General features: G+C 47.9%; 4 protein-coding genes across 4 annotated transcripts; 2 read left to right on the forward strand and 2 right to left on the reverse strand.

Moving 5' to 3' along the window:
* Positions 1-8,395: 8,395 nt before the first annotated feature.
* On the reverse strand, positions 8,396-9,031 carry MYCGRDRAFT_106583 (uncharacterized protein; the record flags this gene model as incomplete). Its single annotated transcript, XM_003847451.1, has 1 exon — positions 8,396-9,031. One exon carries the CDS (start codon positions 8,989-8,991, stop codon positions 8,614-8,616), a length of 378 nt encoding a protein of 125 aa, XP_003847499.1.
* Positions 9,032-10,286: 1,255 nt separating this feature from the next.
* Positions 10,287-10,964, reverse strand: MYCGRDRAFT_111734 (uncharacterized protein; the record flags this gene model as incomplete). The annotated part of the gene is made up of 1 exon (XM_003847450.1): positions 10,287-10,964. The coding sequence occupies one exon, from the start codon at positions 10,962-10,964 to the stop codon at positions 10,299-10,301; it is 666 nt and encodes a 221-aa protein (XP_003847498.1).
* Positions 10,965-11,264: 300 nt separating this feature from the next.
* Positions 11,265-12,230, forward strand: MYCGRDRAFT_97552 (uncharacterized protein; the record flags this gene model as incomplete). Its single annotated transcript, XM_003847356.1, has 1 exon — positions 11,265-12,230. One exon carries the CDS (start codon positions 11,265-11,267, stop codon positions 12,228-12,230), a length of 966 nt encoding a protein of 321 aa, XP_003847404.1.
* A 581-nt stretch (positions 12,231-12,811) lies between these two features.
* Positions 12,812-13,717, forward strand: MYCGRDRAFT_97553 (uncharacterized protein; the record flags this gene model as incomplete). Its single annotated transcript, XM_003847357.1, has 3 exons — positions 12,812-12,858; positions 12,960-13,086; positions 13,544-13,717. 3 exons carry the CDS (start codon positions 12,812-12,814, stop codon positions 13,715-13,717), a joined length of 348 nt encoding a protein of 115 aa, XP_003847405.1.
* Positions 13,718-14,471: the final 754 nt, after the last annotated feature.

Genomic DNA, 14,471 nt, shown 5'->3' on the forward strand with positions numbered 1-14,471 from the left:
ACTAATACCTTAATCCTTATTAGATAAGGTCTATATTAATATTATAGGACTAATCTTTCTACTAGACATTTTTAAATATAAGTACATCCTTATAATTACTAATGCAAAGTTAAGAAGGAGATAGGCTATCTTCTATAAGCTTAAATTACAAGCTATATAAATTATTAAGAAATAGACTACTAAGACATTTAACTAGTATAAAAAGATAGTTAAGATCTAGTTCTTAGATAGAGGAGGAGAGTTTAATAATAATAATCTAATTACATTTGTAGAGAATAAGGGACTAAGATAGGATTTCTTAGCTCCCTATACTCCTAAGTAGAATAGAATTGCAGAATTATCTAACAAGGTTATCCTTAATAAGGCAAGAGTAATAATAATTAACTCTAGCCTACCTCTCCCTCTTTAGAGTTTTGTAGTTATATATATAATCTTCCTTACTAATAGGCTAGTATACCTATTAACTAACAAGATTCCTCTTTAGGAATTTAATTAAGATCTTAATGCTAGAACTTTATATATTAATCTAATAAAGGTTAGGAGATTTAGATATAGAGCATATCTATATAATTAGGAGAGACCTAATTTATAGAAGTTCTATCCTAGAGCAGAGAAATACTAGAATCTAGGATTCTAAGAGAACACTTTAACTAACTATATAGTTTAGAAGTTTAAACTATCTGCCCTTGCTAGGTTTTAGTATAAGATTATAACCTCTCCTTATATAACATATAATAAGGATAAGGTATATAGCATAATACCTACTACCCTAGACTTCTAGGGGGAGAGTTTCCTATAATTAATACAACCTATTACTATAGAATAGGAAGTCTATGCTATCTATACTAAGGATTAAGATTAGGGCTAGGATGCCTAAGGGCAAGATACCTAACCTCTTACTACTTCTTATCTTTAAGAAGTAGAGAATATGTTTAATACTATATAGAGAGAGAGAAACTAAGCCTCCCTTTTAATATCTTAGGGGGAGCAAATATTAGGTTAGGACATATAGTCCTAGGATAACTAATATAAGCAGTCTAAGCCTAATTAGCTAAAGGCTATTAAGTATAAAGAAGCCTCCTAGCTAGCTTAGGGGGAGTATATTTCTAAGGAAACAGGAAGTCCTAAGGGATTCTAAGGAAGTCCTAAGGGATTCTAGGAGTAGGCTAATACCTTATTAATATAGCTATAATATTAAGTATTAGCAGAGAATTGCCCTAAAAGGGAAGACCTCTAAGATTATATTATAACTCCCTTCCTAGATATTTATATTATAGGAAAGAGGAAAGTAGGAAGAAGCCCTAAGAGACCTAAGAAATTAGGTAATAAAGTAAGTCCTAAAAGCTTAGGCATATTTAGACTCTTAAGAAGTAGAAGATTAGTTATAAGAAAAGACTATAGCAAGATCTAGAAGATAGGACTTAAAGTAACAAATCCTAATCTATCTAATCCTAAGATAGTTAAGGAAGCTCTCTCTAGATCTAACTATAAGGAATAGGAGAAAGCTATTATTAAGGAAGCTAAGTTACTTAAGTCTATAGGATGCCTTAAATAGAAACTTATTAGCACCCTCCCTAAGGGGAGAGTCCCTCTTATAGGGAAATAGGTCTTTAAGATTAAGGTGCTCTTAAATAGAACTATAAAGAAGTATAAGGCTAGATAGACAGCTAGGGGATTTACATAAAGGAAGGGACTTAACTATATTAATACCTTTACTCTTACCCTAAGAGCTGCAATAGGGAGAATACTTCTGTCCCTCTTAGTTAACTTTAGCTAGAAGAGGAGATAAGTTAATATTAAGACTGCATTTCTAAATCTAAACCTAGATAAGCAGATCTTTATTAAGCTACTAGAGGGAGCTTATCTCTTTAAGAAAGATGCTTACAAGTATATTATATATATTAAGAAAGGACTATATAGGCTTAAGCAGGTAGCTGCTCTCTAGTACTATAATGCTATAAACACTCTCTAAAAGCTTAGTCTAATAAGAACTGTTAGCGATACTTATCTCTTTTAAGGGAAAGGCATCCTTATTCTCTTTTATATAGATAACTTCTAGATCTTTAGATAGTTAGACTATAAGATTAACAAGCTAATTAAGGGATTAGAGCAGAAGTACATAATTAAGGTTGTTAATACTAATATCTTTCTTAGACTTTACCTAAAGGAAGGGAAAGATAGCTCTATGTTTGTCTCTTAGGAATACTATTCTAAAGACAAACTTTAAGGATATAGTCTTAGTAATGCAAAGAGTGTTAAGTACCCCCTTAACACCCTCCTTAAACCCCTCTAGGATAAGGGAACAAAGGAGGACTATAATCTCTTTAATAAGATTATTAGGGAACTACAACATCTGTTAAACTATACTAGACTAGATATTAGTTTTACTATTAACTATTATATAAGGTTCCTTTAGAACCTAGGACCTTTGTATATTTAGGTAGCTAAACATATCTAGAGATATATTACAGGTACAATTAACAAGTGCCTTATATATAGGAAAACTAAGGAGCAAATTTAGATTAAAGTATTCTTAGACTCTAACTTTGCTAGTAATCCTAGTATATCTAGGTCTACCTTAGGAATACTCTTTAAAATTGTAGGAGGCCTAGTTATCTAAAGATTTTAACTATAGAAAGAAGTAGTACTATTTAGCACTAAGGCAGAGTACCTCTCTCTTACTAAGGCAACAAGAGAAGTAAATTAGGTAAGGAATCTTATTAATAAGCTCTAGCCCTTTACCTAGGCTAAAAGCATTTCTACTATCCTTATTAAAGTAGACAATTAATTAGCTATTAGCCTTATAGAAAACTATACTAACTCTAAAAGATTAAGATATATCTCTCTTAAGAACTATTACTGTAGAGAATAATATAATAAGGGGAGTATTAAGGTAGAGTTTGTAAGGACAGATATATAGCTTGCAGACTATCTAACAAAACTAAAATCCCTAAACACTATCCTCTAATATATAGATCTATAAATCTAGCAAAAAGATACTTATATATCTATATTAGGCAGCTAATATAGATACATAAGAGAGGCTAATACAGGAATTAAACCTATAACCTTCTAATTTGTAGTTAGAAATTATACTACTAGACTAACTAGCCCTTAATAAGAAGAGGGAAATTGCTCTTAAATTTATGCCTTAATACCTATATTCCTACCTAAGAAGGATTCCCTCCCTAGAATTATACTATTTTATTTGTTACAAAATTAAGAAGTATAATACTTAGAATACTTATTTTATTCTTATCTATATAAAGGAAAGGAGGTAACTATATACCTCTACAAAAGCATCTAAAAAACTATAAGAAAAACACCTAGCTAAAGGAAAACTTTTCTATAAAAACCTAAAAGTATTAGAGCATATTCTAGAACCTGCAGCCTACCCCCCTAAAACTACTATTAAAAGACTAAGCTAATTCCCCTAGAATCTTAACTTAAAGCCTAGGAGAATGTTAGTTTCTATTAGGGAAGAAGGGATTTTAAGGAGAATATATATAGGATGCTATACTACTAACTACTACTTTATCTCTGCCTTATTAGAGCTTAATATTTAGCTAAGAGGAGTCTAGTTATAGCATAATACAAATCCCTAAGGATTAGGAGTTGTTAGACTAGGGTAGTTTTCTACTAGGAAGGCCTACTCCCTTAGGTTATATAGCTCCTCTATTACTATATTAATAAGGTCTGTAGTAAGAAGATCCTTATTAAGCTTAGCTATAAACCTATTAAAGCAAGCTATAAAAGAGAAGGGACCCTAAGCCCTAACATTTATTCTATTATAGTATTTATTTATCTCTCCTCTAATAAATTAATATATAGTCTAATATGCTATAGAACTATCTTTATAGATCTATAGGAGATCTCTACTACTAATAGCTTTTACTTTATCGATAACTTACTAGAAGGTCTTCCTAAGGATAGAGAAAGCTGCTCTTCTTCTAGAAGCTATAGCTAGTAATATAGATTATATTATTAATAGCTATAAGGGATAGATAATAGATTAGCTAATAAATTAGCTAAATAGATAAGAGGTATAGATTATAAAGTAGAGGAATAAAAAAGCTAAAAGAAGATGCTTTTTAACAAGCTAAAGCCGAGCATTAGCTACGTAGTAGGTAAATACCTACTATATTTAGGTAATAGACAGCTCGTAATAATGCAGCTGCTAATAGGGGAGTGTTGTAGATTATTAGACTAACTATTAGTAAAGTGCACGTAACTAGTGCTAAGGCATTCCTACACATAGATAGCTAAAGTAAGAATCTTACACTTAAGATTCTCTCTGCATAATAATATATACCTGCCAATTAGAGGTCTTCTTCTACTTAGCTTAAGTCCAATTACAACAAGATCAACACTCAAGATCAGCAGGCACTTCCTACTGTCCCATCCGGCGAGCGACACGACAAATCCATCACTCCGACTGATCCATCCACTCGCCCTCAGTCCCGGCATCTCGATTCCAGATCTTATCTCGACTCCAATCAACCCTTTCCTCCTCCTCTGCTCGGGCCGACAATGACCCAACCACAGCACTCGCCCGAGCAATTTCCATCAAACAAGCCCCGAAGTCACCCTCCGCGAATGCCGCCCGTGATTTGTCCAGTGCGTGGTCGAATCGAACCCTGGCGAGGGAAAATGGATCCATCGCGAGTGCATGATGGTGGATATCGCTTTCCAACACGGCTGCTCGCTTCGGCTCCGGGGCATGAGCTGGCACTTCCTCCTCCGTGTCCTCGGCGGATATGACGAAGTGGTCTGATCTTGCATCCGACGGATTGGATATCGACGTTGAGGACCGTGTGGAGTCGGTCGAAAGCGAGCGTCGGCTGGGGGTGGGCAGACGACTGCTCGTCCTGCGCCGGTCGGTGCATATCTCCTGTTGCACAACACGCTTCTCGCGATGTTTGGTCTTTCTGACAAACAACTCATCGTCGCTGGAACTCACAATGCTCTCAGTCTCATCGGCGTAGGTGAGAAATGCCGGCGAGTTTGTCGTAACTCGTCGAGGTCTGGTCCCGGCCGAGGATGATGCCTGCGAACGACCAATACCTACCGCTCGTTCACCATCCCTCTTCCGCTGCCCGTTGTTTCCCTTCCTCAGCGCCATGCTCTTCTCGACGAGAGCCTTCACGCCCAAACGCTTCACATCGATGTCTCCGACGTTTTTCCGGATCCACTTGATCAGATTGGTTTTGCTCTTGGCTTCGTCTTCGTCGTGCGGCCATTGGAGGAGATCGTACAGGGAGTTAAGCTGTGAGGGATGGAACTCGGTGAGAGAGCATATGGCGCTCTGCTCGGAGGTTAGTTGAACGGATTTCTCGTAGGAAGCTTGGCAATGTAAACGAACGCTGTGGATGAAACCAACGATTGTTGGCGCTGCGAGCACATAGTCTCGTCGTTTCGATGGCATTGTGCTCGGCGAATGAAGGAGAAGATGGCCGCGTAATGGAGAGAAAGTGAAGTCGGCAGGTGTGCCAAACGCGAGATTGACTAATCAGGTTGGGGAATCGGGATAGATCTTACTACCCCAGGCTCCGAAGGATTTGGAGCCCCCACGCCTACCCGGGAGTAGGACGGTGCAGTTCAGGTTGGATACTGGTTTGCATCGGACAGACAGACCCTGGTGCCGAGACTGTAGGTTACATGGCTTGCTCTTCTGCCAACATGTGGAGGATTTGAATGTCGATGACCCGATCTTCGGCACCCGTGGATGACCCTCTTCGGACCGCCTCCGTGTGGAAACAGTGGGCATTTGCGGTTGAGGTTGAGGTTCAGTCAATCTGGGGTCATGTTGGACCTACTGGGCATCTTGCTTTCGGTATGGCTGCTGTCAGAGAAGCTGTCGAAAGTCGTCCAACATTGATCGATGGCAAGGATGGAGTCGTCAGTACTATAAGACTGTCCATCTCGCTGCTCTCGACTGTCATCGCTGGCCATCAACCGAAGTGATCACCTTGAGGTGTACTCCGGTCTCATCAGGCCTCCGAAAGTTGCGAATTTCCCTCTCAAGTTCATTCGAAGGCACGATTGCGATTTGGCTTTGAATGTCGTTTGCCATCCAAGTTGACTTTGGACAGCATTTCGCAACTCTGGCGAGCGTCGAGAACGACGATTGTGTTTCGTCTACAGAACTCACCATACAATCTCACCTTCAGACAGTTATCATGAAAAAGAATACGCATGTATGAGCATCCCATACGCGACATCATATCGACCACTCTGAACTTCCTCATCTGTATTGTGTCGGTCCAAAATACAAGACGGCTACCATGACCAATCCCCCACGCTGAAAACCATGCTCACGCGTTCCAGACTGTCGGTCAGCGACCGGCTCATCTCCTGCGCCCGGCTCATCTCCTGCATCTTAATCCTTCCATGCCCAAAAGACTTGGGGCACAGTGCGCAAGTCTTGTGCTCCAATGCATCTTGTACCCTGAGGTTCAGCGATTCCTGGCACTGCAGTTTCCTCCTGCGATGGTGTGGAAGGCTGACGGTCAACACCTCTTGAAAGCCGGCCACTGTTGCCCATCGTCGACAGCGTTGCTCTTCGACTTATTGAACAAGACCATCATCCTCTTCGCTGGGATCTTCTATTTGCAGTTGATCGAAGTGTAGCGTCAAACGGGAGTGCTCATGATCAGGTTGATCAGATTGCATCGGACTTCCTGGCTGAAAGGAGCTTCCGGAACCCGTGCTACTGATGTTGGACGTTGGAGACTGGCCGAAGTGCTGTGGTATCGATCCATCGGCTCGACGTCTTCGCTTGGAGACCCTCCCAGTTCTCCCGGTCCGTCCACCGGGAGGGTGCTGGGCAGACCGATCTCGCGTTCCTCTCTGCGTAGGGCTCTTCAGGGCGTCCGCGAGCAACATCTCTCTCTCACGACGCCCTTGTTCTTCCTCCTTCTGTCTGCTCTTCTTCTTCTCTTCCAACAGATACTCTAGGGCAACGTTTATGTCTTCGGCGATTTTGTTCTTCGCGGCAATTGCACACGTGGAGTTGCGCCCAGTCTGGATTCTTTGTTCCAGCTCCTGGCGTATAGATATTGGGAGGTCCTGGTACAGCTCTGGACGTAGGACTGTAGTGGCTTGATGCTGCACATGCTGTTTGGTCTTGATGTGGGGCGTTTGCAGTTTGAGGAGTTGACAGAGGCTGTTCATGCGTTCCATTTGGTCGACGCGAGGCATTGCAAGAACTAGTGCGAGGGTGGACCAGTCCGAAGATAGGTTCAAAAAGGAATCCAGGTGCTAATGGAGGTGTCTACCGAAAGAGAGGATAGGCGTAATGGATGGAAGAAGGTGGGCATCGATAAATCGTGCGGAGGTATCCGGCGCCGCCTCTGCCGCTACGCTCCATTAGGGAATTATTACAGGGTTCCGGCTGAGGCAATAGATGCGTAGCGCTGCCCTCTTCCAGTTTAGCCCCGGGACCTAGACAATGCAGGGTCTACTGTGACCCGCAGAACCTGTGCTGCATCCTGCACCTCCGCTTTCCTCAGATCCGAGTGAGATTTCGATTATGCAACTCTTCTCCCAAAAATTCCTCCCGGCGCGCTACAAGTGTCCCAATGCCAACATGGTCCACGGTTTCGATGCAAGAAACGCGCACGGCTGCGCCAACAATCAGCGCCATCTTGATCTTCCCCTACGAGGCGTGAGTTTCTCCGAATCATCTCTGCAGCAAATGATCCAAAAAGCGATCAACACCATTGAAACCTGAGCAGACCATGAACGGGTCGACGGCTGTGAGCGCGACCCATGCCGATCACTTGCCAGACGATGCCTCGGCGTACGTATCACCTTCACGCTCGAATTCCGGGCGCATCAACACCACACAAAGGACCAACGCGGAAGTGAATCGGGCTTGCTGGAAAAAGATGGACATGCGTCAAAGGATGACCAACGATGGTCGGAAGGAGGGGTGCGGAATCACAAGGGCCAAGCTGGCGCGAAAGATGACAATACCACCCGGCGGCTGCATGAAGGCGGATCTCGCAGACAAGGCCCAAATTCAGGTTTGAGCAAGATGCAGACAGGCCGCGCGGACGGGCCCAGTAGGGAGATGTCGCGGACACGGGTGTGGAGTGAGATCGCAGGCCTGGCCAAGCAGCGGCCACGGCACCGACAAGCCTGCTAACACGGCCATCGCTACGTTGAGCTATCCTCCAGGACCGGAGGCCTCGGCGCTGGAGCAGACAGCCTCACCAGTCACGACGGCTACTATCATCGCATGCATGCTCCGGCAAGTCAAAGCAATCCTTCAGCGATGAGGTAGTGTGATGTGTTCGATATGTTGATAGAATCCGGCTTGATCCGGCCAATGCGATACCTCTGCCTTTCTCCCTTTCACGCTCCCTCTCCCTTATGTCCGGTCTCCCTCCCTCCACAATTCCAAGCCTTGCCCTTGACCTTCCAACATGACACGGCGTCGGCGGTAGGATTTCCTGTTTCAAACACGCCTATCGTCTGCTCTTCTCCCGCAGCGGCCTTCCTGACATGGTAGCAGTGTGTATCTAGAGGTTATCGTCGTCCTCGGGCTCGGTCTTGATCGTAACGCTGGAGTGACTTTGCTTCTCTGCTTTCCTGGACGGCGCATTTTCGCTACAAGGCTGGGCTCGGCGTAGTTGACGGATGGTCGCGCTCGGCGAGAGGGACGAGCACCGCCATCGGGATTCGGAGGGAGGAGGTGTATCGCAGGTCGTGGATCGCTTTTGGCGGAAGACTCGGAAGGAGTGGGTGAGAAGAGGAGAGAGGCAGCTGGTGTCTTTGGTGGGAGATCAGACACCGAGGCCTGGATACAGGGATGTCGACGATTGAAGGAGCGTCTTCTTGCATCGAAGGCTGAGGGCTCGCAGACATTCGCCGTCCGCGAGAAGAGGGCCTGTCCTTGCTAGTCGGTGGCAATCGTGGAGCAGGCTGCTTCTTCAAGTCGTCCTTAAGAAGCTTCGCTTCCCTCGACTTAGCCTTTCTAGGTGACATATTGACACTCTCTTGTCGCCCAAGACTTTCCTTGCTGGCTTGATCGACGAAGGGCTTCGCTTTGGAGACCTTCTCAACCACGCCTGGGATTTCTTCTCCTTCCAACCCGTTTTGATCCGCTGCAGGTCCCGTCTACGGCTGAACGTGAAGTCCTCTTGAGATGGTGGCCGCTACGACTCAGTCAGTCCACCACCTCCTGTGCATACCACCATGTGACAACTCCAAGGCCGGTCGAGTTCACTCACCTGGTGCTCGATTCTCTTCATCACTCCTCCCCAGCTGATGTTCCTCTCTCCTCGTCTTCTTCTTCTGCTCGCTGTAAAAGTACGACTTGGGAAACATCGTATCCATTGCTCCATGTGATCCTGACGTCGATATGTTCTGCTTGCCGAGCTGCCGTGTTGTTGCTGTGCTGCCGTGCAAAATCGTGCTTCGCTGTTGAACGCTCCGTGATATTGCCTAGGTGGTGCTGGTTGTTAATCTTCCTCTACTACGGGCAATAAAGTTGAGAAGTGGAGGGCCTGCCTGACAACAGCCCATCGCGACCAACAGCGTGGATTGAAGGAGCCGCAATCCCGTCAAAGTCGAAGTCGCCACCTCACTAACGGCGGTGGTCACCAGTGGTCAGTCGAGGAGTAAGAACGAACAGCCCGTATTACATGCCCAGAAGTAATAAGCTGATTTACCCAATCACCTCACCTGCAACGAGTAACATCGGGGCGAGATGATGATGACGAGCCAAAAGAAGTAGTAGGAAGAAAAACGATTGTTGTGAATGTCCGAATACAGTTCGCAAACCAGAGACTCGCGGGCGGGTTCGTCTCTCATCTCTCCCTACTTCCCACCACTCCATCCGTCTTCTCGTATTATTGCCATCGCCGAATACATCACCATTTCCCTTGTATACTGCCACCACCACCATCACTGTCCATCACCTTCAGTCCGCTACTCTGCCCTCCTCTCCCACTCGACACCGATATCCTACCTCTCCTCCCCGCCCTTCCACCAAACCACCTCTTCCTTCGGAGAGTCAAACGCACTCGTGCCCTCCCAATTCCCTTTTCCCATCAATCCGCGGACAGATAATATCGCGTGCGTCATAGCGGAGTGGAGGAGGTTCGTGTCCGAAGCTGGCCGGAGAAGAGGAAGACAGTCGTCGTGGTGAAAGGATTGAGGAAGAGGTTGGAGGTGAGGTCGAGAGGAAGCCTTGATGCCCTGCCCGGTTTTCCAGAATGCCGAATGCGCCGCCATGAGGTAAAGTACCGCAACACTCGGATTTTTCTTCCCCAAACAGCCAGATCCACCTTTCAATTCGAGTGCCAGCGATTGCCATGATACAAATCCAAGCGCTCGAGTCCGCACGCAACTTGGACTGCGACCGAGTTGGCCGCCGAGGAGGATGATGCCTCATGTGCCTCTTGTCGGGAGCGGTGGTGGTGGTGGCGGCGGCGACGACGATGATGCTGAGGACGCTGCGGCGGCGGTGGTGCTTCGTTGGCCTTGGCCTTGGCCTTGGCCTTGGCCCTCGGACGTCGTGGGTCTTTCTTTTCCTCCTCCTCCTCTTCCTCCTCCTCCTCCTCTTCCTCCTCCTCCTCCTCCTCCTCCTCCTCGTCGTCGTCGTCGTCCCTCCCGGCAGTAGGAATCCTCTCCCTCTTCCCAGCCGGACTCTTCTCTCTCCGACCACGACCACGCACCACCATCACCATTGTCTTTTCCTTCCTCCTCCTCTCCTTGTTGTCATTATCCGTATCCGTCGAGCTTTCACTGCTACTGCGAGACCCTCCTCTCTCCCCCGGCAGCAACCATGTCCTCGGCGACGACCCTTTGTCTTCTTCGTCTTCTTCGTGGCATCGTCCGATACGTTCGTCGCGCGTTTGCTGCGCCGACAGTTCTTCTCTCAAGACTCGAAATGCGGTCGGTGCCCAACTTTCTGACGACTCGTTCATCGCTGGAGGTAAGCCATTGGGTCCCATTTCTTGATTGAGAGAATGATCACAATGGTATGTCAAGCGCAGATGCAGGTATTAACAGACTGTCGCAAATGTCCTGCTTCAAGCAGTTCAGAGTAGGTACCACAACATAATCCACCCCCCACCCCGCGCTCCAAGGTCCGCGGGAAGTTGCATCTCAACAAGATTGCTCGCGTCTTGCAGCGGTGCTCCTCAAAATGGACCGATTTTTCTCTTCCCTCATCTTCACCCTTCCTGTTCCTCTCTCTTGAACAATTACTTCTTCCATCTTCTACCAATCACTCTCTCCTCCAACCATCAAAGATGCCACGCCCTCACCGCAACTACACCGAATTCGTTCGTCTTCACCCCAACAACATCCGCCTTCACACAGCCCGCCGTGCTAATCATACCAAACACCAGAACTTCAACGAACTCAAGTTCGATCATGTCCGCGCCGATGATCGCCTGCCTCATCTCTGGCTATACCAAGCCGCCATAGTCGCCGCCACCCTCCTATCCTCTAGCCCATCCTCTACCTCAACCTCCGTCCTCCGCGACGCCTTCGACCACGGCGTCCCAAAGCCGTGGGCCATAACCGCAATGACCACGCCTTCCTCCTTCACCTCTGGCGGCGGCCACAACGGCTACGGCATCGAGGCCCTCTTCGACATCCCCTCTCCCAAGAACAACATCTCCTCCGACGACCGGGCCGAGTTTATCAGCGACCTCGCCGAAGCTACTCTGCGCACCTTCAACAGCAAAACCATCTTGAACTTGCTCGACCATCACTACGACGAAGTCATGGAAATCGTCGACCGGTTCGAGTACCGTCGGGGATCGATCTATCAACAACCAGGCGAGTTGGCGAAGGATGCAGATGTGGAAGCTATGGAGGAGGAACTCCAGGCTGTGCTGGCGATCTCCAAGTCACGGCGTCGGCGTCGGTCTACCTCCAGCAAGCGGAACGCTTCCTCCCGGCGTCAGTCTCCCTCCCCAACCTCACGCGCAACGACTCCCTCACGCGCAACGACTCCCTCACGCGCAACGACTCCCTCACGCGCAGCAACTCCCTCCCGCTCGACCCAACGTCGCTCGGATCGGGAGTCAAGCGCGAGAGCGCGACCGGCGTCGAGAGGTGGAGCACGACGTGCTACTCGCAGCCCCGGCAGTGACAGCAGTGGCAGTGATGACGAGCGAGACCGTCCGAGCTCACGCGGTAGGACTCAGACGAAGTTGGCGTTAGCGGCGCTCAGGAAGCAGTTGGAGCAGCTCAAGACGGGAGTGTAGATCTGATCAATTGCAGGCAAGAGGCGTTGGTAGATCCTAGACGAGGAGTTTCAGTGTTCATCTACGAGAGGAGGTGTTGTGTGCGTGTGTGTGCTTTTTCACTTGAGACCCTTCTCTGGGGATCTTTGTTCCCTTTGGGACAGTTGTTCGTCTGTCATGGTCAGCGGCTAGATTGGCGAAGAGTGGCAAAGGTGTGTTTTGGTCGATAGAGATTAGAAAAAAAAAAATTGTTCTGCCTTGCACGATCTTCGACCCAGATTCTTGATTCCTCCGCGGAGGAATCCAGTTGGTCAAGTTCGCTCCGCGTTTCCCTCAGACCGCTTCTTCAAGAGCGTGCTTCCTCAAGAGCCGACAACAAACACACTTAACAAGCCATCATGCCGCCAATATTTACGAGGTGGTACCTGCTTTGATCATCGTGGCGGTGTTGATGTATATGAAGTTGGTTGGAGAGTGGTTGGTCCCGGCGCTAGTCAAAATTTGGGAGTAAAAACGCCTGGAATTTGGCAGCCGCCTCGAATTTGGCAGCCGGCCTGAGGCACCAACCAACTTACCAACCAACTCACCGCATGGAACCCATCATGACCGATACCAAACTGTCGAGTGTCACCACACGATCAAGTGATGAGTGTGCCCATGAGGATAACCGTGGATGCCATCGACCCGAGACGAGAACACCAAGAATACCGCCATCTCGAAGACTGACTTCCAACCCTACAATCTTCCCAGAGCACGCCTGCATAGCTGCTGCCAACGCCTGCAAAAGCTGCAACACGCCGTGAGCGCCTACGACGATTACGACAACGCCTCCGCCAGGCCCGGACCACCGATCAACGTCGCCGAACGCCCGACGAGAGTAACACCAGTGCTGCACAGATCGATGGTGCACTCATCGACCCGATGCGATCATCCTCGAATTGAATAAGGAGGAGATTCTCGCGGACAAGGCAGCTACAAGGCGAAGGATGCGCGGACGAGGAGATAGCGTGGCCTGTTGGACGCATGCCGCGCAAGCTCAACATATCTTCAATTGTCGTTCCCGACCAGCAAGCACCACACCGATCTCAACCTGGACCTCATCTCCGAACTCATCCCGACCTCACCCTCCACCGGCTATACACTCCTGTTACCCTGTCCAGTAGCAGACCCATCCCAGCGTGCCACGTCCCAGTTACGATGCGCCAACGCCAACGCTAGCATTCCCTCTCCGACGGTCATAACTTCTGGACTTGGTTCGAACCCATACTGGGCATCGTCGCAGGCATGAAGTCTCTTACCTCGCAAATACTACGTATGCGCTCGTTTGCTACCAGGCTGCATCACCACCTTCTCTCACTGGAACAGATCGACGGACATCTTCTAGCCATCTCACATTACAAGAGCATGGAGCTGCCGCCAAGGGAGTGGTCAGCAGTAAGACATTCATGAACAAGAGGAAAGACGGGAGGATGATGAAGGCGCAGTGGGGCTGGATCTGGACAAGCTGATCGAGATTTTCAAGCAGAAAGAATCAATGCTGGGTTGATTGGCATGGACGAGAACAAACGCATTCATGTGCAGTGCTTGCATTCGCAAGACGGCCGCCAGCCACCAGATCTGCTGCTATACCCCATCTCTGCCACGCGATCGAGAAAATGGAGAGAAGAAGAGGCACACTCATGACTGTGCCGATCAGAAAACTGCCGGTGACGATGACAAGGTACATCATGCAGCCACTCGCGGGATTGATGCCGAACACGCGCAAAAAGGCATATGGCATGGTCGCAAGATGAGTGAAGCCAAGCAAGCCTCCGCCGGAGCCAACAATAACCGCCGAGCCCCTGCCACTAAGACCACTACGACCACCACTGCTCCGCGCTCGAACTTCGCTGGTTGGTTCCAGCCGGTTACTACCTCGCAGGGCGGTGATGCCATGGACCTCCACGCGACCGGTCCACGAGGCCTACTTACTGAAGCCGAGAAGAAGAGACGCAAGGACAACAACCTCTGCAACTACTGTGCGTCTGACAAGCACTTCCGCGCTAAGTGCCCTGTTGCACCGGCCAACATCATGCGTATGGCGGCTATGGACGACCCCGCTAGTGAGCCTGGTGGAGTCCGAATCACCGAGCTGGCGGAAAACGAGTAAACCTCAGGCATAGTCGCGCTCGAGGGCAGGCTCCAACACCAGCTCCATCACCATCTCCTTTTGTTCATCAGCATTACAGCGTTCAGCCCTGCATCAAGGTACTCATTATTACC

Source organism: Zymoseptoria tritici, chromosome 14 (assembly GCF_000219625.1).
Source record: "Zymoseptoria tritici IPO323 chromosome 14, whole genome shotgun sequence".
Lineage (NCBI taxonomy): Eukaryota > Fungi > Ascomycota > Dothideomycetes > Mycosphaerellales > Mycosphaerellaceae > Zymoseptoria > Zymoseptoria tritici.